Source organism: Melanostigma gelatinosum (genome assembly GCF_949748355.1).
Source record: "Melanostigma gelatinosum genome assembly, chromosome: 1".
NCBI classification, from domain to species: Eukaryota; Metazoa; Chordata; class Actinopteri; order Perciformes; family Zoarcidae; genus Melanostigma; species Melanostigma gelatinosum.
In genome coordinates this window covers 23,446,594-23,474,194 of record NC_136634.1, presented here as the reverse complement: position 1 = coordinate 23,474,194, position 27,601 = coordinate 23,446,594, and the positions used below count along the sequence as shown (strand labels likewise).

At 43.4% G+C, this 27,601-nt stretch overlaps 1 protein-coding gene across 1 annotated transcript in view; it reads left to right on the top strand.

Moving 5' to 3' along the window:
- The window catches only part of jph3b (junctophilin 3b), a gene marked incomplete at both ends in the record, with an annotated part of 43,900 nt that extends 16,650 nt beyond the window's left edge, over positions 1-27,250 (top strand). The window contains 3 exons of the mRNA XM_079290705.1: positions 13,172-13,296; positions 15,784-16,769; positions 27,170-27,250. Of these exons, the coding sequence (XP_079146831.1) occupies positions 13,172-13,296; positions 15,784-16,769; positions 27,170-27,250 (1,192 nt within the window). The remainder of the gene's footprint in view (positions 1-13,171; positions 13,297-15,783; positions 16,770-27,169) is intronic.
- Positions 27,251-27,601: the final 351 nt, after the last annotated feature.

Genomic DNA, 27,601 nt, shown 5'->3' with positions numbered 1-27,601 from the left:
TAGCCATTAACCTTATAAACAATATTCGTATGGACCCAGTTTTGTACTAAACTGAAAGTAACACTCTGAACTAGCAACTTCCTGAATGCACTGCTGCAGTGACGACAGTCAGAATCAGCGCTGAATGTTGCAGCTGTATGAGCGGTGATGCCTTCACTGACTGATTGCTTGGGTTAGAAAAAAAGTAAATTAACTACATAGTCAGTGACTTCGGAACTTTGAAGTGAACTGAGCGAAAGGATTCAAATCAGCAAACCGATTTCGTAATTTCCATTTCTAATATTCCTCACCTCCCATTTTAAGCCTCGGTTACACTCCCAAACGGACGCTTACATGGACATGTGCGGACATCACGAACGCCTCGTAGTTCCGTTTACACTCCGCTGAGAGCCAGATGAAAATGGGTGACATTCGGGACGAGGGAGTTGGGTGTGGCTGTGTTCACATTGCCATTGTGTGCGTGGGCTCCAGTACATTACATTCAGTGTCAACAAACAATAGTTACATTAATAGTAGTATAGTCTTTCCTGCAGACTTTGCGAAACGCTTCGTTTGGATCTTGTAAGGCGGTAATGATCCACGGGTATTTACCTCCCCACTTCTCCCGCTACCTGCAGTAACGTTTTTGAATTTTGGCTGGATGTTCACCAGGTCTTAAGACATCAGGCCCCATGTCAGCGATGGATAGTTAACTTCTCCCTCCATAAATGATTTCATTCATCAAGTTCATTGCTATGTCTCGTCGTTATGCGTATAGCTGTTCATCAATTTGTGGCACTACTGTACACGGCTAAAAAAAACAACTACAACAGCTGTGCAGGCTACGGACGTAACAATAACCATCTGTGTGCAAGACCAAAATAATGTTTCACAACGATATGTATTTATTGTTGTATTAAAAAACTTGGATTTATTGGATTTGGGATTCAGGGAGAACTGCTCATAATTCTGAACCCTATCCTTTACTGATGTCTCCATGTGTCTGAATCAATGGAGGAGTTGGCTCTACACATGTAAACCCTTGTGGATGGCCCAATTTGGCATTATAATTGAGATCAATGACAGATTAAACACAGGATTAGGGTTGAGAAGAAAGTAGGGTGACGGTACAAGTGAAGCAGCAAGCGAAGCGAGACCGTCAGAAGCTGTTAAGACTCTGATGAAGCTGCTCTGCTGAATGGAAATGAGAGCCGGCGCTCATTTTAACTCTGCTCATTGAGCTAAAACAATGAGCACAGTTGGGGTTACGATGTCAATGGGCGTGCCCTGACCTTCTTTACAGCAGCATGAAACGTTTGGACCGGAATATAAAGCAACAATTTCTGTTTTTCAGCTCAGGACTCAGAAATGAATTAGCTGTCCTGGGACCTGTAGCCATGGATACACATCGATACCCATCAGAAGTAGGCCTGTGACCCATTTTGGTCCCAGACCTTGTTGTTTCAAGGAACCAGGTTAGAGGGCCATGGGCACAGTAGTTTTGTGGCAGCACGTGCTGTCAAAGCTTCTTTTTTCAAACATTATTTGCAGTTTGGGCTTGTACGACAAGGTTTGAACAAGAAAAAGGTGAGAAAAAGGTTTGAACAAGTGTCAAGGTGAACATTTGGATGATGAGTTCAATCTGGGGATACACACTGAGCCAACAATTTGGCTGCTTGCTTCACAGGAATCTTATTCCAAAGTTGAATTTATGTCTGCTAAAAGACGGTTTGCCCCTGAACCAGTTCTCAAATGTATCACAGAAGGTCACAAGTGAAATATCTATGTTGGGTCCCCACTGGCTGTATTGTTATTTAAACCGTATTTCTCTCATACCATAGCAACAGTCTTGAGTATTTGCTTAAGGAAAGAAAAAGTTAATATCAGAGTTAAATGGACTTGTACTTTCAGTCAGAAGTTTAAGTACAACCCCTGGTAAGATATACTACTAGTTGATACAAGGATCTCTATGGTTCTGACCAAGGAGCTCACAAACCACCAGCAGGTCCGAGCAGATCTCCGGTTGAGCTAACAATCCAGATGAAAAGTGTTTGGAGTGGGAAGTTGATTCACCTCAAAAGAAATGATCCGCTTCGGCCCAGATGTTTCTTTCCTAATGTATGTCAAATGTGCTTCAAAGCTCGGCACTCTTCCTGGTGGCTTCCAACAGGCATAGAGAAAGAGGATAAAGCCCCGCCCACACTGATGGGGAATACAATCCATCGCTCTCCATTGTCTTTGTATTGCATCAAGGTGCCTCCTTGTCAATTCTGTCTGCTAGCAAACAACAGTATAATGCTACGTGTGCAGCAAGCATTCTGTCCCAACGTCAGTGTAAGGCCAACTATATTCCAATCAAATGACACGAGAGCATTTTAACAGTCTGCAACTTGTGTTATAGTGGAATATGGATACATCAGAAAGTTGGCGTACATTGACGTTGCGCAATTGCGCAATTTAGGATCACATTGCAGCTCATTGTCGTGGCCGCAGCCCTCTCGCTCGATACTGGTCGAATTTTAGAAATTGTTCTTCCCATTCATCACTTAGACACGAATACATTGGAGAACAGGGGGAATGAGAGTGGCTTCAATCCAGCGAGAAAGCAAATATGCGTATATATACCAAAATGTCAAAGTATTTCTTTCAGGTGCTGGTCATTGTCCTACGGATTACAGCTTTAGACAAATACAACAATCTTTGACAGTTTGTTGTCACGGTCTTGAGTTTAAAACAAGGAAAATACTTGGGAACTCCTCTGACTTTCACTTCTAAAACTAAAGGTTTGATTATGACTCAAAAATTAACACTTTTTAAAAAAGTAATTATTCCCGTTTGGCTTGGAAAATGAAATCTAATTGGATTTGTTTTCTCAATTTGGGTTTTTTAGTTGCTGGAAGTGTTAACCAAGCCTAAATTTCAATCCTCAACTGTGTGGATATTTGCTACAAAATCAACCGGTGACTTGTATTTCAACACCCAACAACGGAAAAGAAGCAGAGACTGTAACTTAAGCGCTATCCACGAAGATACTTAGCCTCCCAGTGCCAACACACATGTTGGCCTCTGTTGGATTATGTTGTAAGACAGATGTCCTGTCCTGCAAAGGAAAGATACGAGCAACAATTGGAGTGAACGGCTGCAGAGCGAAAGCAGCCTCAGACAGCGGGATAGTGACACTGAGTTTGTGAATGAAACCGGCTGTCTGAAAAAATGTGGGATCTGATTAGCAGCTGACCTTGAACCAGATCAATAATGTGACACACGCCGACATCATGGTCGATAACTGTAACTGACATGTATGTACAGTGTATGCATTCATGTTGGCACGTGTTCGAGGGACGATCCCCCTTTGGGACGCAGAAGGACAAGCTCGCCAGGGAGAAAAGGCACAAGAGTGTGTCAAAGAGTCGCAGAGATGAAGGGAGTGTAGAGGTGTGAGTTAGAGACAAAAAGACAATAAGAAAGTGAGACGGAAAAAATGAAGGCTGAGAGAGATTTCCGCATTATGCCAACAATGGCAGGCAACCTGAGAGAGAGCAAGAGAGGCTCGCACACAAACACATGCACGCACACAAGCAAGAGGTCACACGAGTCGAATCATTAAAGATCCAATCCTATTAGTCCTGACGACAGTCTTCTGCTGAGGCCACAGCTCGCTACAGCCGCTCACCTAACTCATCTCACACTGTGGATATAGAAAGAGAAGGAAAGGAAGACATGTGGACACATTAGAGTTTGTATATTACGGCGATTAGATCTCTCGCCGCTTATCTGCTTCCATGTTTTCACGTCGCGACAGATTGAGACCTCGAGCGCTGTTTTTGTTAGGTTGTAAAATACGGCAGCCTGTCAATTTGAATATAGTCTAACGTCAGTGCTTTCACAGTTTGAAGTGTTTTACCGTAATACTGTAATGTCCCTCGCATATTTCAACAGAGCATTAACTCAAGTATTCTGTTTTTAAAACGTGGTTCCCTGGTTCACGTCCTCTCAAGTCAAATCAGTGTCGTCGAGTATGAATTATATTATGAAAATGATTTGGCTTGCTGTGTGTACCTCCACACTAACAACATATACAATGTATAAAGAGTTTATCAGTGTGATTTATACTCTCAGTACTAATAGAGTATGTAGGCTGTAATATAGATGTATTAATATACAAAGCGGGTAATCTATTCCTCCGAACAGATCGTCGATGCAAAGCAATAAACAGCCAAGCAAACATACAGAGAAGCATTCTTTTGCGGTTTTATGAATGTGAGCCCTCACTTATTAAAGCACAAAATCTTTCCACAGACAGACAGACGGAAATATAAACACCTGAGGTCGTTCCTGCTACACACTGCGTCTCCAGGAACACATTTTGCCACGATGACTCACACACAGACTCACGAGGTGAAAACTCTACTCTTTGTAGATGAGGAAATCGTCAAGTTTCCTCCCTGTGGTACAGAGATCGGTCCTATGTATTCGTAAAACACCTCATAACACAGTGTTGGAGTTGGTGGAGGGCATATTTCTGTTGCTTCAGCGGAGGCTAGCTGTTTCCCACTGCTTCCTGACTTTGTGCTAAGCTAGGCTGAACATTTTTGGACGTATTACTCAAAACAGAAATTAAATTGTTCTTTTTCATATGACAGAAAACAAGCAAGTAACTTATAATGTATTCTTTGAAGGTATAACATTTGACTTAAACTGTCAATATTTCGTTGTCAAATCAATTGTGATACTTTCATCAATTATTGAAAACACATGGGCAAGATATTCATTATGGCATTTATCTGACAGCAAGTTGTATTTCTCAAAGGTACAACCACATTTCCCACAACCCCACTTTCGCCAGGCTGTTCCTGTCCCGTGTGAAACAAAAAGCTTAAATTATTTTTGGGGGTGGGACAGAGTGTCCTTGGTTAAAGTAGGGTCCACGTTTTGCATGCTGAAAGTAGATAAACACCGATCTCAACACAAAAAGTACTTGAAAGAACCCTTTTTATTTAGGGCAGTGAGAGTAGCAGAGGAGAGAGTCTACAGCCATGCTAGCGGTGCTGTGAGGCAAAGCACCACTCAGGTGCTCTATCTGCTGGTGGGGAGGACATTAACAAAAGGTCAGCGAAGTATGAAAGTTATTAGACTTTAGCCTATGGGGACCATGAATGTCTGTACATTCAGCTCAAGCCATCCGGTCCTTATAGAATCCACTATAAAGTTGGGTTCATGCAATTGTTCTGGAGTTGTTCAATTGTTTGTGACTTGTTACTTCCAATTCAGTTCAAAACTTTCTTTATCCGTCCCTCAATGGGCAATTTGAGGGATCCGTTTGAAGTAGTCGTAGAAGACATGTGTTGGGTCACTGATACTAGGACCTAACCCATGCCAACTCTGTCCCAATGAAACTAGCTCACAGCACCAGCTCCAAAAGTGACAAAATCTAGCGAGAAAGTCGCCAAGTCGGCAACACTGACAACCTGTCCCTTCAGCCACAGTGTAGGCTGTGCGGTTACATTGGAGCCAGTGGGGACGCAGAGACCGAGCCCTTGTGATTGATTCAAATTTGTACTGCTGAAATATGTCTGTGTTCACAAAATAATTCAATAAAATTGAAATAGGTGTCATTTGCTATACTAATCTTCGATAAGGCAAACCCATCCCCGTCATTGTTTTCTTTTTCTTCTTCAGTCATTAGCACTCAATAATACAATTGTATGGCTATTCTGCATGAACTATAAAGTAACAGTTCAATTAAATTGATATTATTTGCTTTGGTATTTTTGCCAAACACAGATATGCAATGATGATTTCTGGGTAATATGTATGTTGATGTTGTCCAAGGTTAAGTCTCCATTTGAACATGTGACGAGACGATATAACATACTGTAGCTAGTCCTGATAGCTTTCTTTTGAAACTCTCTACCTTCCCATTACAATAGCCTAAGTGAGTAAGCCAGCTGGCACGGGGGCATGTCCTAAATACTTACGCCACTGGATCAGGTAGAGAGGCAGGTACAGTAGTTGGTCCAATCATTTCATTCGGGCCAAATGACATGAGTGGACGAGGTTATTTCAGTCCCGCGACAGCCAAGGATACCAGATCTTTTTCTTTTCCCCTCAGAGCATTTGGTTTATTGTTTGTTGTCGAATGTAAAGGGAATTTCAGCAAATATAAGACGATCACTCACTCTAGCCTTGTGCTGCGTATGAGATCTTTGTGTTTTGCCAATAATTATAGAGCTGAGGTCAGCAACACCTTGAGAAAGGCACGTAAACCTCCAAATAAATAAAGGAGTTTATATACTTCCAATAAGAGAGGAATATGTTTTCTCTGATCCAATCCAAAAGAGTTTAGAGTACGCAGACTTTCTCACTGATGACTGCTTCACCTGTTGCACTCTTTACCTTTTCTGTGATGCATTACATTAGCAAGAATAGCAAGAATGATGATGTCTCCTTAGAAACATCTCACATCTACATTATTACATTACATTACAGTCATTTAGCAGACGCTTTTATCCAAAGCGACTTACAATTCACAGTCTATCACATTTCTACACCGTAGGCACAACTACGGGAGCAATTTTGCGGTTAAGTGTCTTGCTCAAGGACACATCGACATGCGACTAGCAGAGCCGGGGATTGAACCGCCGACCCTCTGATTGAAAGACGGCCCTGCTAAGGTAGTCAACAATCTTTAGAGGTAGTCAACAATCTAAATTTACACTAGATTTAAAAAACAAAACTTATTTTTCTATGTCTTTGATGAGGTCTTACGCAGCATGAAGGGCTCTCAACACTGCTGCGTCTCAACGTAAGATGCACATGTTATAACTCCATGAAAATGGTGATGCTCTGAATATATGAATGAATGAATGAATGAATTTTATTTATATCGTGCTTTTCACAGACAATAGTATCACAAAGTGCTTAACAGAGCAGACATTTAAAAGCATAACAAACACAATGTGACCCTAGGGTCAATAAATTATATACACAGAGAAAAGTAAAAAATAAAAAATAAAATAAAAAATAAAATAAAAATGTAAAACATATTTTAAGAGCAGGTCTAGGACATGGGTTTACTTTTACACAAACGCCAGCCTAAACAGGTGGGTTTTTAGCTGGCTTTTAAAAGCATCCACAGTATCTGCGAGGCGCAGAGTTGCAGGCAGAGCATTCCAGAGCCTCTGGGCCACTGCCTCAAAGGCTCGGTCACCACGGGTCTTAAATCGTGTGCGTGGGACTGACAGAAGACCTAGAGCATTTGACCTGAGAGTGCGGGCGGGTGAATAGGGGCGAAGTAGATCAGCTACATAAGCCGGAGCCTGACCGTGAAGTGCTCTGTAAGTGATGGTGAGAATTTTAAAGTGTATCCGAGATGCTACAGGAAGCCAGTGGAGAGATCGGAGTACGGGGGTGATGTGAGACCGTCGATTTGTCCTGGTGAGTAATCTGGCGGCAGCATTTTGGATGACCTGCAGACGGTTAAGAGCAGATGCACTGAGTGATGTGAAAAGTGAGTTACAGTAGTCAATGCGAGAGGAGATAAATGTGTGTATGATCATCTCTAATTCAGGTGTTGATACTACAGATCTCAGTTTACTGATATTTCTTAGATGGAAGAAACATGACCTGGACAGCTGCTTAACATGAGGGTCAAATGACATGGAGCGATCAAAGAAAATCACAAGATTACGCAGGTTGCAATGGGCAGCAGAGGAGAGTGGACTAATAATCTGCCTGATCATGGGGACAAACTCCTCTGGAGCAATAACTAGGACCTCCGTCTTAGAGTCATTGAGTTGCAAGCAGTTTTCTGCCGTCCAGTCTCTGATGGCATTGACACAGTCCAGGAGCCTAGTTAATGTGAATGCCTCGCTGGGTTTGAATGACAGATGGAGTTGGATGTCGTCTGCATATAAGTGATAGGACACATTATAGCTTTTTATAATCGGCCCCAAAGGTAACAGATAAAGGGAAAATAACAGAGGCCCCAGAACCGAGCCCTGCGGTACACCACAAGACAGTGGAGAGGTAACAGACACAAAATCACCCACAGAGACATTGAAACTTCTGTCATTGAGGTAAGATGTAAACCAGTCTAATGCTATGCCAGATATGCCCACCCAATCACGTAGCCTCTTAATCAGGATGTCATGGTCTACAGTGTCAAATGCAGAACTTAGGTCCAGAAGAACTAACACAGAGCAGTCACCTGCATCAGCACACATGAGAATGGCATTTGAAACCCTCAGGAGAGCGGTTTCAGTTGAGTGTTGCTTACGAAACCCAGACTGGAACTTGTCGTACATGTTGTGCCTCTCCAGTGCAGCAGTAAGTTGTTTGGCCACCACTTTCTCTAAAATTTTGGACAAGAAAGGCAGTTTTGATATGGGCCTGTAGTTCATGGGCAAAGCTGGATCTAAGTTAGGTTTCTTTAATATGGGCTGGATAGTGGCATGTTTGAAATAGGAAGGGACAATTCCTGTAGACAATGAGGAATTGACAATAGATGTTACTGCAGGGCCAATAGTTAGCACAACTTTCTTAAATAGAGAGGATGGTATTATATCCAGAGGGCAAGTTGATGGCTTTGTTTTGTTAATTAAGTCCATCAGGTCTTGAAGGCTGATAGGCTGGAAAGAGTCCAGAACAGAAGGAGATTGCGAGGAGCTACAAGTAGATGAACAGATCCCAGGCTGAATGCCAGACCTAATACCTGTTACCTTATCAATAAAATAGATAAGGAATTTGTTGCAATCTTCAACAGAATAGCAGTTCAGTGCAGACGTTCCAGGGAGGCGATGCGGGTTGCCGGTTTTCTCTGATAATAAAAACAAAGGTTGGCACTCTGTTATGATCCGAACTGTACAGTACATCCAGTACAGTTGTAGCCTGGCCTATAAATCAGCTCTTTCTCTGTGGTACACACATACGCAGACACACAGAAGTGCCTAACCCAGATTCAGACAGCAGCATAGCCCGGGACAGGACAGCCTCTCCTTCTCTCTCCCTGTGTCCCAGAACAGTGCGGCAGGGTATTTCCTTGTGGAACACCAGGAGAACACCCTGAGAGGTGAAACACAGTCACGGGATGTTAGCTTCAGATGCTCTTGGAGCTAAATGAGAGCAATCTGGTTCAAGGATGATGCAGCACTTTGTCCAACTTTCCTGGAGTGCGTGTGTGTGTGTGTGTTTCTAAATATGTTCATAGGCTTTTTATGAACGTTTATCCAACTTCTTAACGTCGATTCCATGTCAGGAGGCAGAGCGGTCAAAGGTCCGGTTCAGCTCCAAATCCCGTAGCTGGTAGAAAGCCTGCGTCAGCTCTCCACGTGCCTGCTGTTACAGTAAATCCCATATTTGTACGTGTGTGTATGATAGGCGCATATGTGCCCTGATCACTGCGGTCACATGTGCTAATGTAACTGATGTGGCGTCAGGCCTACCTGTGATTAGTTGGTTGTTGTTGTTGTTTGTGATTAGTTGGCACCAGATAAACACACCGGTGACTCACTGTGCTGTGTGGACGGAGCCATTCACCGCAATCCTGTGACCTGGTTTCATCAGCGAGCAACAAACACACACACACACACACACAGACACACACACACACACACACACACACACACACACACACACACACACACACACACACACACACACACACACACACACACACACATACACTTAAGCAGTGATGCACACCGCAAAGCTCAGTTAGTTATTCAGGTATGAATCACCCTCATCAGCTGGTTCAGAGTAAAGACAGAGATGATGGAGTAGCTTAGCATGAGTCCTGGATTAGACTCTCTCTCCTCACTTCACCTCAGCGCGCCTGTGTTTGTCTTCCTGCGTGTGTTTGTGTGTATGTGTGTGTGTGTGTGTATCTCTTTCATCTAATGCTTGCTGTAACTCGTGTGTTCTTTGCTGTCCGCCTTTATCTCTTTCGTCCTCTTGGCCTCCGTGTCCCGGGGCTATATGTAGCATTTTAAACCTCCACATACCTTTGTGTAAGTGTAAGCCCTGCTGTAGTAAAGTTGAATGTTCGCTAAACCCCTTCAACCCCTTAAAATCGGAGTTGAATGGACATTCACATTCAAATCAGCGTAGCAGGAAAATGTAGTGGCGGACATTTTTATGTGTATCGTTGCCATTGCGACCGTTGTGGCTAACTTCCGTATAAACTAATCCGACCTCGAAGTCAGGGAGGTTTTGCAGTAGTAACGACTAAAACAAGCAGAGTAGTAAGGTTAGGGACAGTAGGGAGCCAGATGAGTAGAGTTTTTCAAGTTAATGCTTCATCCACACACTCTTGTCACAGTAGTTGAATGCACATTGCTAGATGACGTTCACGTTCTGTGTGGAATTAGCAAGCTAGCTAATTAACCAGCCGTACGCTAGTTAGCTAGCTAATTATTTAATATTAGGACAACATTCAATTTGCAGTTATAGAAGAGGGGAAAGCAGCAAATCGCCATATTTGAGAAGCTTGAATCAGCATATGTTTGGTATCTTTAGCCACACTGGCGGCATGGCTCTGGGGATGGCAGCCTGTCGGTTTGGTCCACCACTTTGGTCCAGATTGAACAATTTTTAAAAGAATTGCCATGAAATGTTAAACAGACATTCATTGTCCCCAGAGGATGAAGCAAAATGACTCTGGTGATTGCTTGACGTATTCTCTAATGCCTCCATGAGGTGAATATTTAGAATTTGCCCATTAGATGGTGAACATTATGGGGCTGCTAAACAGCCCAGTATGAGACCAGAGCGGAGATAATCTGCATCCCTATTTAATGCATCCATTGCGTGTGGCTCTTAAAATTACAGTTCGACCATCTCTCTCATAAACCCTGTTCCTTTGTGTCATAACCTCCCCCTTTTTTACTTTTCGCTTTTATGCAGAGGTTGTCAATCTTTCGGGCACTTCATTTGGTAATGATTCATTGATATTGAATACGTAACCCCTTTTCACTCCATCTTCTTTCTTCCCTTTCAGTCTCTCCCCATACCTTTATATATTACACCCTCTGTACCTCTCCTTTGTCACGCACTCTCCTCCCTCCTTATCACCTCACTACTTTCTCTCATCTTGCCATACATCTGCAAACCTTTTTTTTCTCCTTTCCTTTGGACAGAATGTTGTGTGTTTTATCACCAAGCCTCCATTGAACAGGCATCTCTTTTTCTCTCCAGGCAGAAATGCATCCTGAAACAGGTTGTTCCCCGGGTAGTGGGACAGGAAATTGTGCGGGGAATCAAGAGAGAGAGACAGAGAGAGAGGGAGAGAGGGAGAGACAGAGAGAGAGAGAGAGAGATTATAGAGTGTTTTGTGGCTTGGTGTGAGCACCAAGGTGAGAGCAGGTTGTGCCAAGAGTATACGTTCGCATGGGAAGCAGTTTATTCATGACCTTTAAACCTTGGGAATATGAGACTCCTGTCAAAATTTCTACATGCGATTATGTCATGTGAAACAGGAAGACAGTCATCTTCTCTCTTCTCACACCTCACCTCCCCCGCGACCAACAGGCGCGCACTCACACACACACACACACACACATGGTGGTGTTGAGTATACTGTGGGCCCTGGCATAGCAGCGCTGGCAGAGTGTGCAGCGAGGAGCAAAGAGAAACATTGAGGCAGAGAGAGGGAGAAAAAAAAAATCAATAGCCATCGACATGCAACACTGCATCAAGACTGTTACTGCCCAGAGAGAGAAAGGGGGAGGGAAGGATGGAGAGGTTATTTTACACGAGTCGAGAGCCCCTCAAAAGACAGCGAAAAATAGGCGAATGGAAAGAGGGAGACAAAGTTGAGAGGAGGGTTGTAATTGAGAGAAAATATCTATTTGATATAACCAGAAAGAGAGAGAGAATGAAAGGCAGGGACAAGAGGATTGTGATAAAGATGGAAGGAGCAATTAGGAAGAGGCATAAAGGAACATGGGAGGAAATAAAAGAGAGAGCGAGCGAGATATGAAAAGGAGGCTGAAAAGGAGCAGTTAGAGGGATGAAGGAGATGTGAAAAGCCCCACAGACAGGCAGAGAGATTAATTATGTTGTGGGAGTAAACACATTTTCAGGCAAATGATTAAACAGATGAATACAATACATACTCCAGCTCTGTAATAAATAAGTTACTGCGTGAGGTATCGTCTAATGTGTCACGCTGTTCATTGTGTTTGTGTGTGTGTGTTTGTTTTTTTCTCACCATCTGGCTCAGGTGTCTTTTATAATAATATTCGTCAGCCACGACCACACACAATAGAGCAGATGACTCAGATATGAATGAAGGAGTGTCATAATGGCACCTGAGAAGAAATGATTGACAGTGGCTCAATGGGGATGTGACTGTATGCAGATGTATCATTTGAGTTCCCATAAAAAAATGTCAGATGTTCGTTAGACAGCTGCGATTGAGAATTGGTGGGTCATCTAACCCCGCCTTCCTGCAGTAGATCATCCACATCCACACCAAGCCAGCTCATTTTGGAAACACAGTTGGCATGTGTAAATGATGATTTTAATACCACATGGTTGCGCATGCAGTGCTTTTTGCACGCTAACCGGCCGCTCTCACACAACCAGCGAATAGCTGTTATTTGGATAAACGGATCACATATTGTGAATTTAAATTGTTACTTTCTCGCCTGAAAAACTATTGAAACTTAATAACAGCTTTTCAATTCAAAAGCTTAATAACAAACTTCTAGCGAGTAATGGTAAGATATCTTACTACCGCTCTTAAACAAGCATGAGATTACAAAATGGCGCAATGTGGAAGCGACCTAGTTCAGGCAAAGAATATTGTGAATACAAAGTTAATGGAGGTGAACCGGTTGCCTCTGAGTCTTGTGTGTATCGAAACTTATGTTGATAACTTGATATTAAACCAGGGCTATATCAGTGAAAATCTCAAATACTGTGGTGCATTGTTGGCACCTTTAATGTCCCAAAGGTCAGTTATATTTTTCATTTCATTATACACGTGCACAAAAAATGAAAACACTTGCTCTTTGATTTTTATGTCATATGGTGCATTCTCATCAATAAAGTATATATGTAAAAAAATATATATATTTTTCATTTCAGAATTTGTTCTGGACACCAATACCAGCCAATGATTCTGAATGTGAAAAGTTTGAATTATTTATTCAACTCTGCACTGTCTGTTTCCCTGTCTTCTGTGCGTCAGGACGGCTCATGCGCAGGGTAAAGCAGAGGCCGCGGTGGGAGCAGCTCAGAAAGCCCAGGAGGAGAGTCGCATGGCAAGGGTCACCGCCAAGCAGTTCTCCCCTTCCTTCCAGCACCCAGGAAACGGTGGGCGCACACAACTCATCGAAATCACAACACGCATATTTACTCATATGTCAATAATTAACAAACCCAGCAAAGCAGACATATAGTGAACACTTGTGACTTCACATGCATGAACAAACAAAACACACGTGTGTGTAGGATGGTAATAAAGGTCAGTGTTAACCACCCTCCAGCTTTGCGTCTCTGCCTCTGTCAGTCACAGCTGTACAGCACCGCAGGTAGCCAACCCACAAGAAGATGAGCACAGTGACACACACACACACACACACACACACACACACACACACACACACACACACACACACACACACACACACACACCCTGACTTCATGACTACTGTGCACTCCCACACATGGATACCTGCGATGACAGTGATTGTTCTTTTGCCATCTATTCTGCTCTCAGCGGCTGTCTGTTTCTATCGCGAGGACATCTATGTTAACAAGTAGTGCTGACATTTTGTTTGTGTTGATGCGTACCCATCCTGGGCATCATCGTGTGCCTAACCCAGGGGTCTGCAACCCGCGCCCCTCTGTTGCGGCTCCCTGAGTCTTTGTGCAAAAAATAAAAAATAAAATAGAAATATATATTTTTATGTTTTTTGTCAGTGGACAATCTTTCAAAGGGAACACCTCATATCTTGGAGTTTGAGGTGATACTGTGTCACGGAAAATAAAAAACGTTTTAATATTTAGTCAACTAAAATGTGCGTCACATCCTATTACGTCGCCGTCAAGCTTCCCCTGCAGGTGGCTCGTCGTGATTGCAGACTCGGTGAGGTTATCAATGGATAAATCCAAAAAAAGAAAACTCCTGGAAGAAAATAGAGAATTTAATTCTGCGTGGACGTATTTATTTGCGTTCACTGCCAACAACGCTGGCCTACCTGTATGCTTAATATGTGACGAGAAATTTGCAAACAACAAAAAATCGAATGTTGAAAGACACTTTCAGACCAAACAAAGCATTTGCTGAAAAATATCAAGCTGGAGATGCGCAAAATATCGCTCCCGCCTCACAGATGACAGCCTGCAGTCCTGTTTGAAGCTCAACGTCACATCTTACAGCCCTGACATAGAGAAACTGCAGCGATGTTCAGAAACAAAAGTCACATTAAACAGGTGAGAACACCATCATTTAACAGGCTGTTATCTTGGAGAAAAATATTAATTTTAGATCCTGAACTGATGTAGTTGTGTTTTTATGTTCAGACGCGACGGTTGATGGCTGTACGTGTCTGAGGAAAGAAGAGGATGACCTCGCACTGAAATGGACTTTAGTCTTACTTAAATACAAACTGCCTATTTTTTTTTATCTTCACTCATTTTAAGATATTAGGGTGCAGCTATATGTTGTATTTATTTCAAAGTAAGCTACTTTTTATTGAATATTTTTTCCACAAACATGGGGAGAGGACCCAAATAGACTTGACTTGTTCTGTGTTTGGTTCACTTCTGCAGCTATGTGTTATATTTATTTCTACGTTTTTTATTTATTTTCCACAAAAATGAGGACCCAAATCGACTTGAATTGTTCCGTGTTTGATTCACTTCTGCAGCTATATGTTATATTTATTTCTAAGTTATTTCCCACAACTATGGGGAGGACTCAAGGCCTGCATAGTTCTGTGACCTCAATGTAGGCTTACACATGCCAGTGTATTTTTTTTCTCCTCTTCATGAAAGTTAAAATAGCAATAAAATGTCAATAATTGTCTTTATTCTTGTTCTATTATTTCATAAATACAACAAACTATAGTTTTTGTACATATAATATAACTATATATAAAACGTATATCAGCTGTGATATCGAATAGCTTTTGCGGCTCCAGACACATTTTATTTGGTGGAAAATAGAGCAAAATGGCTCTTTGGACAGTAAAGGTTGCTGACCCCTGGCCTAACCGCTTCCTTTGCATTTTGTTGCGGATAAAAACTGAGGGACTGTGCAGAAATGATTAGGATTAAAATCTTTTTTATCAGATTCACTCTTAGATTTATAGTAAAAAAAAATGTTTTAAAAGATTAAATAGATGGCTTTGCATTTTCTTTTCTTTTTTTACGATGCACTCTGTGGACCAGCCGTCTGGAGTAAACATCTCCAGCAGGCCTTGTCATGCCACTCAGTATGTTGTGTAATTGATTTGATGGACATTTTTATTATTTTTGTTATGTTTGCTATAAATTGTGTTGATATTATTAAATTGTGTTGTGCTTTTTGTCGACGATGCAGTCCAAAGAAAATATGATGATGTTGGAGGGGGGTTATGCTTTAAAAAAAAGATCCTCATCATTCACTTTCATTCAGTCCCCAACATGTTGTGAAATAATGTGCCTGTCATCATTGGCTGTACTGATACTTGCACATTTAAACAAGTCTAAAGTAGTATTTGTCAAGTAACGCCAACAAGCACACAGACAGCTTCATAGCTTCCACCGCCTCCCAAAAATGTCCGTCACCTTTCTGATGTCATCTGTTCTTTGCAGGCATGGAGGTGCAGCGGCCCAAACGCCAGGTGTCCAGCGAGGTGGAGGGCGAGGGTCTGTCGAGTAGCGTCGGCACCGCCGACAGCCCCGACCTCTATGTGAAGAGCGCGGGCTCCGACGAGCCCTCGAACGACGCCGCCACCCCTGACCTCAGCCCCCCTTCCTCCTCATCGGCCCACACGCCGCCTCCTCCCGCCCGGCCGTCCCAGCGCAGCAAGAGTGCCCGCTTCCACCGACAGACCGCCGTGGACCACGGGGACAAGAGTAAGGACGGTGAGAAAGGTGGGGGAGGAGGGCAGACGGAGATCCAGGTGATGGTGGAGGGGGGAAGCGGGAAAGTCGAAGGCGACGGAGGAGGAGCAGGAGGAGCGAAAGGGGAGCACCCACGGGCCAAGAGCTGGAGCGAGGACAAGAGGAGGGGGGTGTTGTCAAAAGCGGGAGGTGGGCTCAGCGGACAAGGAGCGAGCCGGACCAACGGACACAAACACAGCTCCTCCAATCACAAGTCCCGGGAGCATGGATCATCCAATCACAGACAGGCCAGTGGGGACAGGTGGACGGAGTCGTCCTCGTCGGCCTCTTGGACATCGGGGCACAGGGGCGTGCACGGTCGGGGGGGCCGGCTGCTGGAGCAGGATGAGGAGAAAATTAGCAATTATGAGATGGAGATGAAGCCTTTACAGCCCAGAGACTCCACTACCCACAAGCCCCATGGGCACGGGGAGGAGAGGCCCGGGCACAGTCATGCTCACGGAGAGGGGCGCTCGCACACAGTGCAGCGACAGAGGCATAAGAACCGAGACGGGAGGGAGGGAAAAGAGGGGAAAGAAGGGGGTAAAGACTCGGTGCACAAGCTGGACAGAGCGGGGGAAAAGATGGATTCACGGCCTCTGCGTCGGGACCTCACCCTCTCCCCCCCTCTGAAGTCCTCCCCCATCACACCGGAGCAGCAGGACCACAGCCTCTTGCAGAGCAAAGGCAACTCGGTAAGACTCATACCGAGAACACCAGCAAATACAAATACAACACCCAACGAACTCTGAAAGATGAGATTAAAGCTACACAAGATTTTGCGTTTCACAAAACTGCTGGTGTCCTGAACACGACACTGCACTTTACGCTCAGGCAATTCGCATAGTCACTGAAATCCCCTTTGGTACACAGGCAGTTTGAGTTGAAATTTAAGTGAAAAATACAAAACGGGCTCTTACAGCAGCACAGAAAGCACTCTTTCCAGAGCTCACCTCAGTGAACAAATGATCATTGCCTTCACCTCAGCAGCCACATCAGTAGGGAGCCAAGTAAACGGCTTCCACTCTGCTGAAGTGTCCTTCAGTGAGACTCCGAGTCCTTATCAGCTGCAGGGCTGCTGCTGATCTCTTACCTCCACGTGGAGAGGGTCAGGAGCCAATTTACAGAGGATCAAAAGCTCTAAATCAGTGAGGTCTTTTTTAAGTTCACATCACAAGTAATCATATTTTTTGACTGCAATGGTCTGTTTCATCCCTTGTAAAACATCAAGTCAATCAATTCTGTAGTTTGACTACTAAAAACAATATTAGTTCCAAGATGGTTATATATGTAATGTTTGTAGCACACAGGCACTCCTGGGTGAAAGTCTGTGTTTGTTTGATTCAACCACCCACCCCAACCTCCCCCCGAACAGGACTTTCTTGCTCTTTATACTACGCCATTTGCTCAAGCCGTCTCATAATGACGAGGATCTGTTGACATTGGAGTTAGCTGAATCCCTGTTGCGTCTCATAAAGGGTGCCTCGGTATCAGACGCCGAGGGGCACTGGCCAAGAGTCGGTATTTGACAATTGGAAGTGGGAACAGGTTGTCAGTACAGCCATTGTCATGTGTTTGAATTAAGAAAGAACAAAACACACTAATTATTTTCAATTAATGATGCGCAAAATTCAGAGCATATCTATTGCCTCCACACAGCTCTCAGAACTTGGTGACGGCTGACTCGGTGGCTAGCTGTGCTAACAGTGTGATCTGCGGCAACATTTCTTACAATGTTAACCTGACGGAGAACCAAAGGGTGCGCGCTGCGCTTCCGCTAGTTGTTTGCGGCAATATTAAAGCTCTGTCACAACTGCACAACTGCAGTTGCAACTGTCACAACTGCAGCGAATGAGCAAGCGCGTGAGTAAACACTGAATATCATCAGTACATGAGTTGTACAGCAGTCAGAACTTGAACTGCCCTGTTATACCTTTACACCAACCACATGCAATAAAATCTTGTTAAATTTAGCTTATGTGTGAAAAAATGTGCAACGAATTAAAGATGAACAATGTAGACTATTAACAAATACGGCTAATGCACAAAATGACATTACTTAACACCATTATTTAATCTAATTCAATTGGCTACTGTCTGCAAACTGCATTTCAGAGAAGATTTGAATTTCAACTGCGAATAATAATTCAAACTTCATAAAAAAGAATACATTTTGAAAGTCCAATCTGACCTCAAAAGGACAGTACAGCCCCTCAGTGTTGCTTGAAGGATCATGCTGGTGTGATTATACACAGCAAAAGGGTTTAATCAAATAGTAATATTATTTAAGAGAAAATATTAAAATATCGAGATATATTGTGTAAATGGCTGCATAGCCTAAAAATATCGTCATATTATTTATAAACCATATCGCACAGCGCTACTGCACAGAGTACCTAACCATCTGAGAATTATAGTGGACATACACAGTGTAGGGAACGTAAAGGAGCGTGTTTGGGTTATCAGCATCTAAGAAGCTAAATTCTTGACATCAACAGAATTATTGATGTAAGTAACAATTATTAATGATTTTTAATAATAACGGGGCACCACCCTGCGAACAGGGACCAATAACCAAACGATAAAACTAAGTCTCATAATTAGTGTTCACTCACAATGTCAGTAGTCTGAGTACTATTACACATTCAGAGTGCAAGTGAAGGTTTAAGTTCGAGCACAGACCACATATACAGTTATTATCACAACACGCATGCACAAAGTAATCACAGACAGCTGCTCTTTAAAATACAACAGAGTTTATTAAGTTCTAATACTAATGATCTAGTCAACTAATATCTAAACTAACAACAACTATACATTCATGAGCACGCTATCTAAAATCAACAGACTATTGAAAAAAGAGGGGTGTGTGTGTGTGTGTGTGTGTGTGTGTGTGTGTGGGTATGTGTGAGCAAAGGGGGGGGAGAGCGAGGGAACAGCTCAGTGACATGTGACGTAGTTGGGGTGTGGTGACGTCTCTCATGCGTGAGACCCAAAATGGCGGATAGCCAACAGGAGACCCGGTGTCTACATGTGCTGGTAGCTGTTCAGCACGTAGCTAGATTAGCTCAAAGCTATATGTGTGTGTGTGTGTTAGTAAAAGAGAAGGGAAAGGAACCCAAACAAAATGAAATAAAACAAGCGATTACGATCCTCTGAGATTGCTCTCTCAGCCAGGGGAGAGAACAGCGACTTTTTGTCTCAGTCGGCGGTTCTGACCTCCTGAACTGATGAGAAGCAGCTTCGACCTCACTAGGCGGCTCGCTCAACACAGATCACAGTAGCATGGAATACACGCTACTTCTACACCACCCCAACGATCTCAGCGATCGTTAGTGTCGGCGATTATTAAGCATACACCACGTTATAAAAATGAACAGTACTTTAAGCACACACAAGAAGATAAAATAAACTGCGGGCCGCGGGAGATATGCTCTCGGCGGGAGAGAATCGCTGTCGTCTGGATAAGGGACTTTCGTGTCCTTATGGCCGGAGCAGACGAGGCGCTTAGTGGAGTGTGGAGAGTGGAAGTTCTCGCTCTCTTTCTGAAGGAGTCTTGCTTCTTCACTTCTGCAGGATTAAAAGGGTTCGCTTCGTGGATACGAACAAAGATAAAATAGACAGTTTGGTGAATTCGGCCAGCGAATATAACTGTGAAACATAGGTTGTGGTTGAAAAGGGAAACAACGTTGGTGTGCTCCCTAGCTCGACGGAGGTCGAAGGGGGAAAAGCATTGAGGTGGGGGCTGCAGCTAGTTTTGTCAAACAGTGGCTGAACCACAGGGGTCCTGGGGTGTCTTGGCTCTCGGCCAATGAGATTGCAGCGGTGCTTTCAGGTGACTTCAGGAACGCATAGTTTTTGGGGGAGAGGAAACTCACACCCTAATGTGAAATTCCTTCAGAGGGGGTTTGGGGCTCATCAAAAGACCTGACTCTTTGTTCCACAGCACATGTCGAAGCCATATAGTCAGAGCCCAACAACGGCTTGAGGAAACGTTTGTTTTGCACACCTCCCTTGTTTCCTGATCAAACGGAACTGAAGCCAACGCACAGATATGGGTCAAGTTGCAGTGCTTCATTCACCTGTAATATCTTTTCTGAAATACCACTTGTGTCCATGAATCCGATTGCTCGTTCTTGTATTTGGCACGAACGGCGACGAGTTCACGCTTTGACTCATCCCTAGATTATTCTGCTGTAAGAGTATAATAGGTGCCTGCTGTTTCACGAACTTCTGTTTTGATTCTGCGCAACATCAGGGGGGCTGCTACATCCAGCAGCTAATTTTGAACATCTGGGTTCATCAAAGTTCTGTTTGTGGGCAGCTGCTCCGGACGATTCTGGGGCTGTGGATCATAGTTGCACATGCGCATGAACAATTAAGTTTCCTTTATTGCGATCGACCGCATTTCTCCTGTGTCTACGTAGGCGACAACACAATACCCCAAACGACTTTTAGATGGTCCCAGTTCCTCTTGTTAAGTGAATGGTCCATAGCAACACATTCCCCCAGCCAGCTTTGAAACTCGCCCAGTGAAACGGAGTGGGGCTTGCTCGTCTGGTGTTTTTCGCACGCCTGACATAGATGCTTCCAGTCCACAAACCCCTCTCTCGCAAATGGGCCCTCTGCACCTTTTGCAGAAAAGCTCGTCCTTATTTACACCGTATTCCAACCAAGAAAACTGTCCATACCACTTCGATGAGAAGCACTTTGATTTCCCGTTCTTGACAGGTCAGGGAGGTGCCTTCACATTTGGCTGTGAAGGTGGTTCATCAACTGCAGAGAAATTGCAGAGTGAGTTTGAATTTATCAATTGACGTGCGATTTGTTTTGCGCAAATTGTTCAGGTTTGGTCTGTTATGTTCAGTTACCTACATTGTTGTGTTTTTTGAAACAAAATGTATTTTGATCAAACTTGGCTGGGTGGGCCATTGAGTAATGTGGGTTGGCCAGGCCCATTACTGGCTAGGCGCCTGGTGTGAACCTCTGCATGGCTCTGTTTGGCCCTATTATCACCGTGTACGGTGCATTTGTCATATCTGTCGTGTCACTGCCACCCATTGATTTGACTAAAGGATTTGTTGCCCACTGTCATGAGGATACATTCCATCCCCAGTGACATAACACAATGTTATCCCGCATATTAAGATAATCCTGGGGGAGAGGCACAAGGTTTAACCTTTTGAAATAAAGAAAGATTTTTTTTGTGCTACGAGCAAGCAGGGGGAAGGATTACGCCGTTTTAATATCATTTTTTGGCTACGTCTTGACTCAGGCTGGTGGACGGCTCCAACCACGCTAATCCTGGTTGATAGTACGGTCGCAGGATTAGCTAATGAAACCAAGTGAAAAAGCTGCAAGTGAAAGCCACACATTATAAATACGAACTCTCCCTCTCTCTTGCGCTCACACACACACACACACACACACACACACACACACACTCACTCTACATGTGTATAAACTGTTAAACACAGTTCCACGCTACTCACACAACTTGCTTTGATTCAAATTTGTCTGCAGCAGTGTGATGACTGACACTGTGGATGAAGTCGGTTATTTAGTAGTTCAGTGACTGCTGCTGCTGCTGCCACCTGCTACGTGAAAACATGAAGCCTAAAACACACCAAACACGGATACACAGGCGGAGAGACAACCCCAGCGGTCCTCACTGCACCTTAGTAACAGCAGACTGGCAAACTAGCCCCTTCCTCACCAGAAGGCCCCTTATTGGTTAACAGGCGCTCTGTTGCTAGGGAACAGCTTATGCCTTGCTTCAACAGCGGCCAATCGGAGGGCGTGTGTCAGTGACAGGGGGGCGGGGGGTGGGTGGAGGTGGTGTGTGTGTTTGTTTGTTTGCAGCCGCAGAGAAGCAAGTGAGATTTGTGTAAGACAGGTTCACAGCACACAAAGATGCTATCACAGTCTGATATATACGCTGCAAACACCATGCTAACACTGGGGCTGCTCACACACACACACACACACACACACCTACACACACACACACACACACACACACACACACACACACACACACACACACAAAGGACCTCCTTTTACCAATCAATCAAACAAACTTTATTGATATGGTGCTTTTTGCGCAAGATTGCAATACAAAAGTGCATGACATAGAAACTAAAAAAAAGCGTACTATTTTTTTTTTTTACCTTATCCAGTATGAAGCCTCTGAAATAGCACTGCACCTCTGTGTCCACTCGATGACATGAACCAGTCGTCATCATGGAACACAGAAATGAACCTGCGTGCATCCCAAAGGCTCATAGTTACAGGAACAACACCTCAGTCAGACGTGTCCCCAGATGACCGAGCCCTTCATGGCCCACAATAACAAACACTATCATGACGATCAAGAGATCTTGACAGTAACAAAATAGAATTACATTGAAAATGAAGGAACAGGTTCGTGGACACAGCAGTAACAATAAAAAAATAATATCTTAAGGATTCTTTGCTGAAAAAAGTCAACAGATTGTGATGCCATCGTCAACTCCAGATAGACATTAAAACCTGCTTCTCTGTCGGTCTTAGTGGAAGATCATGGAGCAAGCGAAAGGCCTGAGCCTATAATGAAGGAGCAGATTTAGCAGGGAGACGTCTTTAAAGCGTTTTTGACATGTTATCAGTCGCTGCTCCAGTGAGGGATTTAAAAACCACAGGCAGAATCTTAAAATGTCCAAAGAAGAATCGACTTTAAAACAGGTGTATGTATACATAATATGTCCTCGCCTGCTGACTGATCAGCACACACGCTGCTGCATTTCGGCTGGTCTGCAGTTTATGTAAAGCTGTCTTAGGTGGGCCACAAAAGGAGGCATTACAGTACTGTAGTCAAGCCTGCTAGTGATAAAAGCAGGGATAGGTCTTTTGGCATCTGCGTCTGAAAGATGTGGCTGTACTTTTGCCGTATTTCCTAAGACGATAAAAGGCAGTGCTGGTGATATTAATATGCGAGCATCAAAATTCAGACGAGGATCAAAAAGCGGACCAAGGATACTGGCTTGGGGCTTGATGTTTAGTGTCAAGGATTAACTGCACAAGTTCTGTCTCAGAGCCTGTGTTCCAATTATGAAAACTTCTGTCTTTGATCAGTTGTTGGAAAGTTTGTGACATGAAAGAGCGGGTGGTGGTGTATATTTGCATATGGTCTGCATGGCAATGAAAATGTGGTCCTAAAATGGAGCCTTGGAGCCACAAGTCATAGTTCGCTTCACCTCGACTCACTTTTGGTCCCAGGTCCATTTCTCTACTTTGCTTTCCAATGATAGTACCCCCCCCCCCCCCTCGGTGCAGAAGGGATACTCAGGTGATCGCCACAGTGACAATTGTCTCTGACAAATCAGTGGTCTGCAGTGTTTTAACTCCACCCTATGGGCTCAGCTCGCTTGGAACTTCAACCAAGGTGGAACCAAAAAAAGTAGTTACTGTTCACAACTTTTACTAATGAAAAAAACTAAACAGAGCGAGTCGAGTTGAGTCATTTGTGAAAACAGCTGCGTGCTGCTGAGAGATGAGAGTAAAACTGAACAAAACAGTAAATCTGTAGGCAATAAAACAAAAGATTAGAAGAAGAAGAATAGTTTGATGAGTCACTGCGAGCAACCTTATGAAGTTATTCATATACAAATGTGAAGCATTATAGTTAATATAGCTTTCCAATGAATTTTCTGAATAATTGTTTGAAAACGGCCTGAAGGATATAGTTTACTTTTCTTTAAGAGATGCTTCACAGTGGCAGTTCTCAGTTCCAGGGGACGCCAGTAAGCAGGTAAATGATTTGTTTTTTGCCAACACTTCATCCTCAGGACAATAAGCATTCTGTTATAAAAGGTGTTTGGTTGGGTCAAGGGAGCTGGTGGAGAGATTAAATTGCATCTCTCTATTAACGACAGCAAAGTGGTTCATAGCAGTTTCCAGCAAAGGGAAAAGAACAACAAATGGGAGCTTACACTGTTTGTTCTGTGATTATACTTAACCTGATCTTTGTTTTCTCTGAAGAGTACCGCTCTGTGCTCTGTGCACTTTAATGATTAGGGTTAGGGTTAGGGTTAGGGTTAGGGTTTAGGGATCTGTAAGTAAATAGTAGTTATTTAAAAAAAATAGGTTGCGAGTTCAGCAGTTTTGCTGAACCATACTTCAGGATTGAAGAAATAATGGTAGAAATGCTGATTTCAGAGTGCTGTACCAGTCGTAAAGATTAAAATAGATTGATTTAGAAATACATTGATGTCATACAATAACATCAATTACAACAATTATCAAAGATAGTGGGAGATTTTCCTAGAATGAATCAACGTAAACAGCGACACCTCCATACATTTCCTTTAAAAAAGATCAAAAAAGAGTTCACACATGGGTGGATGAATGATTGAACAGGCCTACCAGGCACAGGCCCAGGGGCACGGATGTCACTTGAAGAGATGCGTACCAACCAGTAAGAGATTCAAAATGTCCATAAAGAAACATTAAACGACCACAAAGAGACAGAAAGAGGCCAAAGAAACTGCAAAAATATGCAAAACATCTGCAAAGAGACCACAAAGAGACATGCATTGACGATGAAAACACAACACAACTACAGAGAGACACAAACAAAACTACAAAAAGGGGCAAAACAACCACGGAGAGACATAAAGCAACTAAAAAGGAGACACAAAAGGACAACAAAAAGAGGCAAAACAACTATAACAAGGGCAAAAGAGCCACAGACAAAAGACAGCTACAGAAAGACCAAAACAATTATAAAGTGACACAAAAACAACTACAAAGAGATTCAAAATGACCATAAAGAAACGTAAAACAACCACAAGGAGACACGAAAAGAGACACAAAGAGGCCAAAGCAACTGCAAAAAGATGCAAAACAGCAGGAAAGACACCACAAAGAGACATGCATTGACTACAAAAAGTGACAAAACAACCACAGAGAGACAACTTAAAAAAAAGGCAAAACAGCCACATACAGAATATTGCTCCAAAAAGATCAAAACAAAGAGACACAAAATGAGCACAAAGAGATACAAAACAACAACAAAAAGACGCTGAACAAGAGGCGATAGGGCCTTTTGCATGTCTGTGCCAGGGGGCCCTTTGTTTCATGCAATCTGTGAAAATGGACATGCCATCTTACTCAATTCTCATTGTTTGTCCCTCACATTGAGGGCCGACTTAAAGGTACTGTGTGTAGCATTTCGGACGATCTATTGGCAGTAATGGAATATACTATTAATCAACGATGTTTTCATTGATTTCAGTGTCATCACCTGAAACTCAAATTTGTTGTGTTTTCATTAGCTTAGAATGAGAGCGGGTCCTCTTCACAGAGTCCGCCATGAAACGATTAGACTCAATCAACTCCATGCTGTTGTCCTGGAGGTGAATCCTTTGAGACCAAAAGGCCAAAATACACTTCATGTAAATACTTTTAAAATGTTACATTTCCTAACAAAGGAGACTATTTGTGAGGGATTCAGCGTGGGGTAAAAAAAAAGAAAGTCTGCTGCATTGATAATAATGTCAGTGAATATACCAGATTCACTTTCACATATTTACCCAGAGTGGTGAGAAAGGCTGGCCTTCACCCGCACGACCCAGGTTGTCAGCCAGCATCTGCTTAAGTGTCCCTGAGCAAGACACTGACTTCCCGCCAGCTCCAGGCTGCCGTTCTGCAGCCGAGCTCGCCCTCTGACCTCACTCTGTCAGAGAAGCTGGGCCTCCCCGCGGGACCAACGCGGGATTGTATTATTTATCTTAAGAAGCAAAATTGCTCCTTCATCGTTGCGCTTCGTAACACGTATCACCGTCGCTGCCGGGTCTTATCTCCACGCGCTGCCAAAGACACTGCAAATATTAAACAGCGTAACAATTTCTTGCTTTTTTTTTTTGCAACATTTGTGTTAGATGTGACCATTTGTATTCATGTATTCACCAACACAAAGCAAACCAGATAACAAGAGAGCGAAGTACGTGGGACATCTTCTTAGATTGTCTGAGGAAATAGGGTTGACATATCTAGTAAGGATCTGCCCCCCCCCACCCCCCATTTATTCTATAGAGTGCTGCAGGGATAACATATTTTAGTTGGACAACCCCCCAGAAGTTAGCATCACACTGGCTCCATCGACAAAAGAACAATGGTATGTTTCCATCGGAAACATTGCCAAGCTTGTCCCTTTATCTTTTAAACAGCTCAAGTAATTGTTTTGAAATGTGCTGAATAGATGCAAGTTGTTTTCGTACTTGCATGCTATTTCTAAAGGAATATGGCTGGATAGAGAAAAGAAAGAACACAAACTCTGAAGAGACCATCAACTGTGGCTGACAACTCATACTCCGGATTCATTAGTTTTAGCACCACACAGCAGCACTAAAGTAAAGTATCAACATGTATTCAATAAAGGACAACATTGCTGCTGTCAGGTGAAAACCTTGCTAGAACATTGTGTGTGTGTGTGTGTGTGTGTGTGTGTGTGTGTCTATATATATATATAGACCCCAGGGCTGTATGATTTTCAGAACCAGTAAAAAAGGCTCATAGCGGAAGCGACAGTTTCCAGAATCCCCCTGACAGCCGTGGGATTATTGACGTGCCTGCAGTTATGCAAGGTCCAATGAATGTGATATTAAAAGTGTGAAAATATTTCAACACAACAAGAACCCTTCAATCACCAATAACTTCATATGAACACATGAATACAATGGAGGACAATCCTCTACCTTTATGTTTAAAAGGAAACAATTGGTTTGGTCCTTTAAATTGTGTGAACACAGAAACGTACCACCTTACATTTAACCACGAGGAGGTTTAGAGGTTTGCGTTTCCTTTTACTTTCTCTTCAATGAATCCCCTAATACTGCATCGCATGTTTATTGTCGTATTAATGTCCAACTGTGGTAATAAGAAATGTGTTGATTTGGTAAACAAGGTAAATGGATGACTATGAATGACTGCGATCAGTTGTGTGTATTAGAAGGTTAGATATACTGTCTGTATGAAAACTGTGTGTGTGTGTGTGTGTGTGTTTGTGTGTGTGCGTCCTGATTATTGACACTCCCCTTTCCTCTCTCCTACGCAGGCCTACAGCTCTATCCTGGTTGTCATGGTGATTCTGCTCAACATTGGAGTGGCTATTTTGTTTATCCACTTTTTTATTTAAAGACAGCACCGCTTTCAGAGTCAGCCTATCTATCCTACAAGAACTATACATTTCATGTGAGTATTACGACGAAAACCTGCAGCCCCCCCCCCCCCCCCCCCCCCCTTTCGTGTTGCCCAGCAGGAGGACTGCTACCGGCTGAGGGCTCCACCGATATTTGGGCTAAAGGTAGCTAACCCGTGGCTAACCTCAGCTGAGTTTGGTCCTGCCGTCGGGAAAAAGAGATGCTGGAGTGCATAGCGAAGTGGACAACAGAGGGGGTAAACCAGTCCTGGACTGTGAGGAGGCGATATAGAAAGTGGACTTACGTGAGCTCCAACAGCTCCGCACAAAGACTCAAGTGGGCTGAAC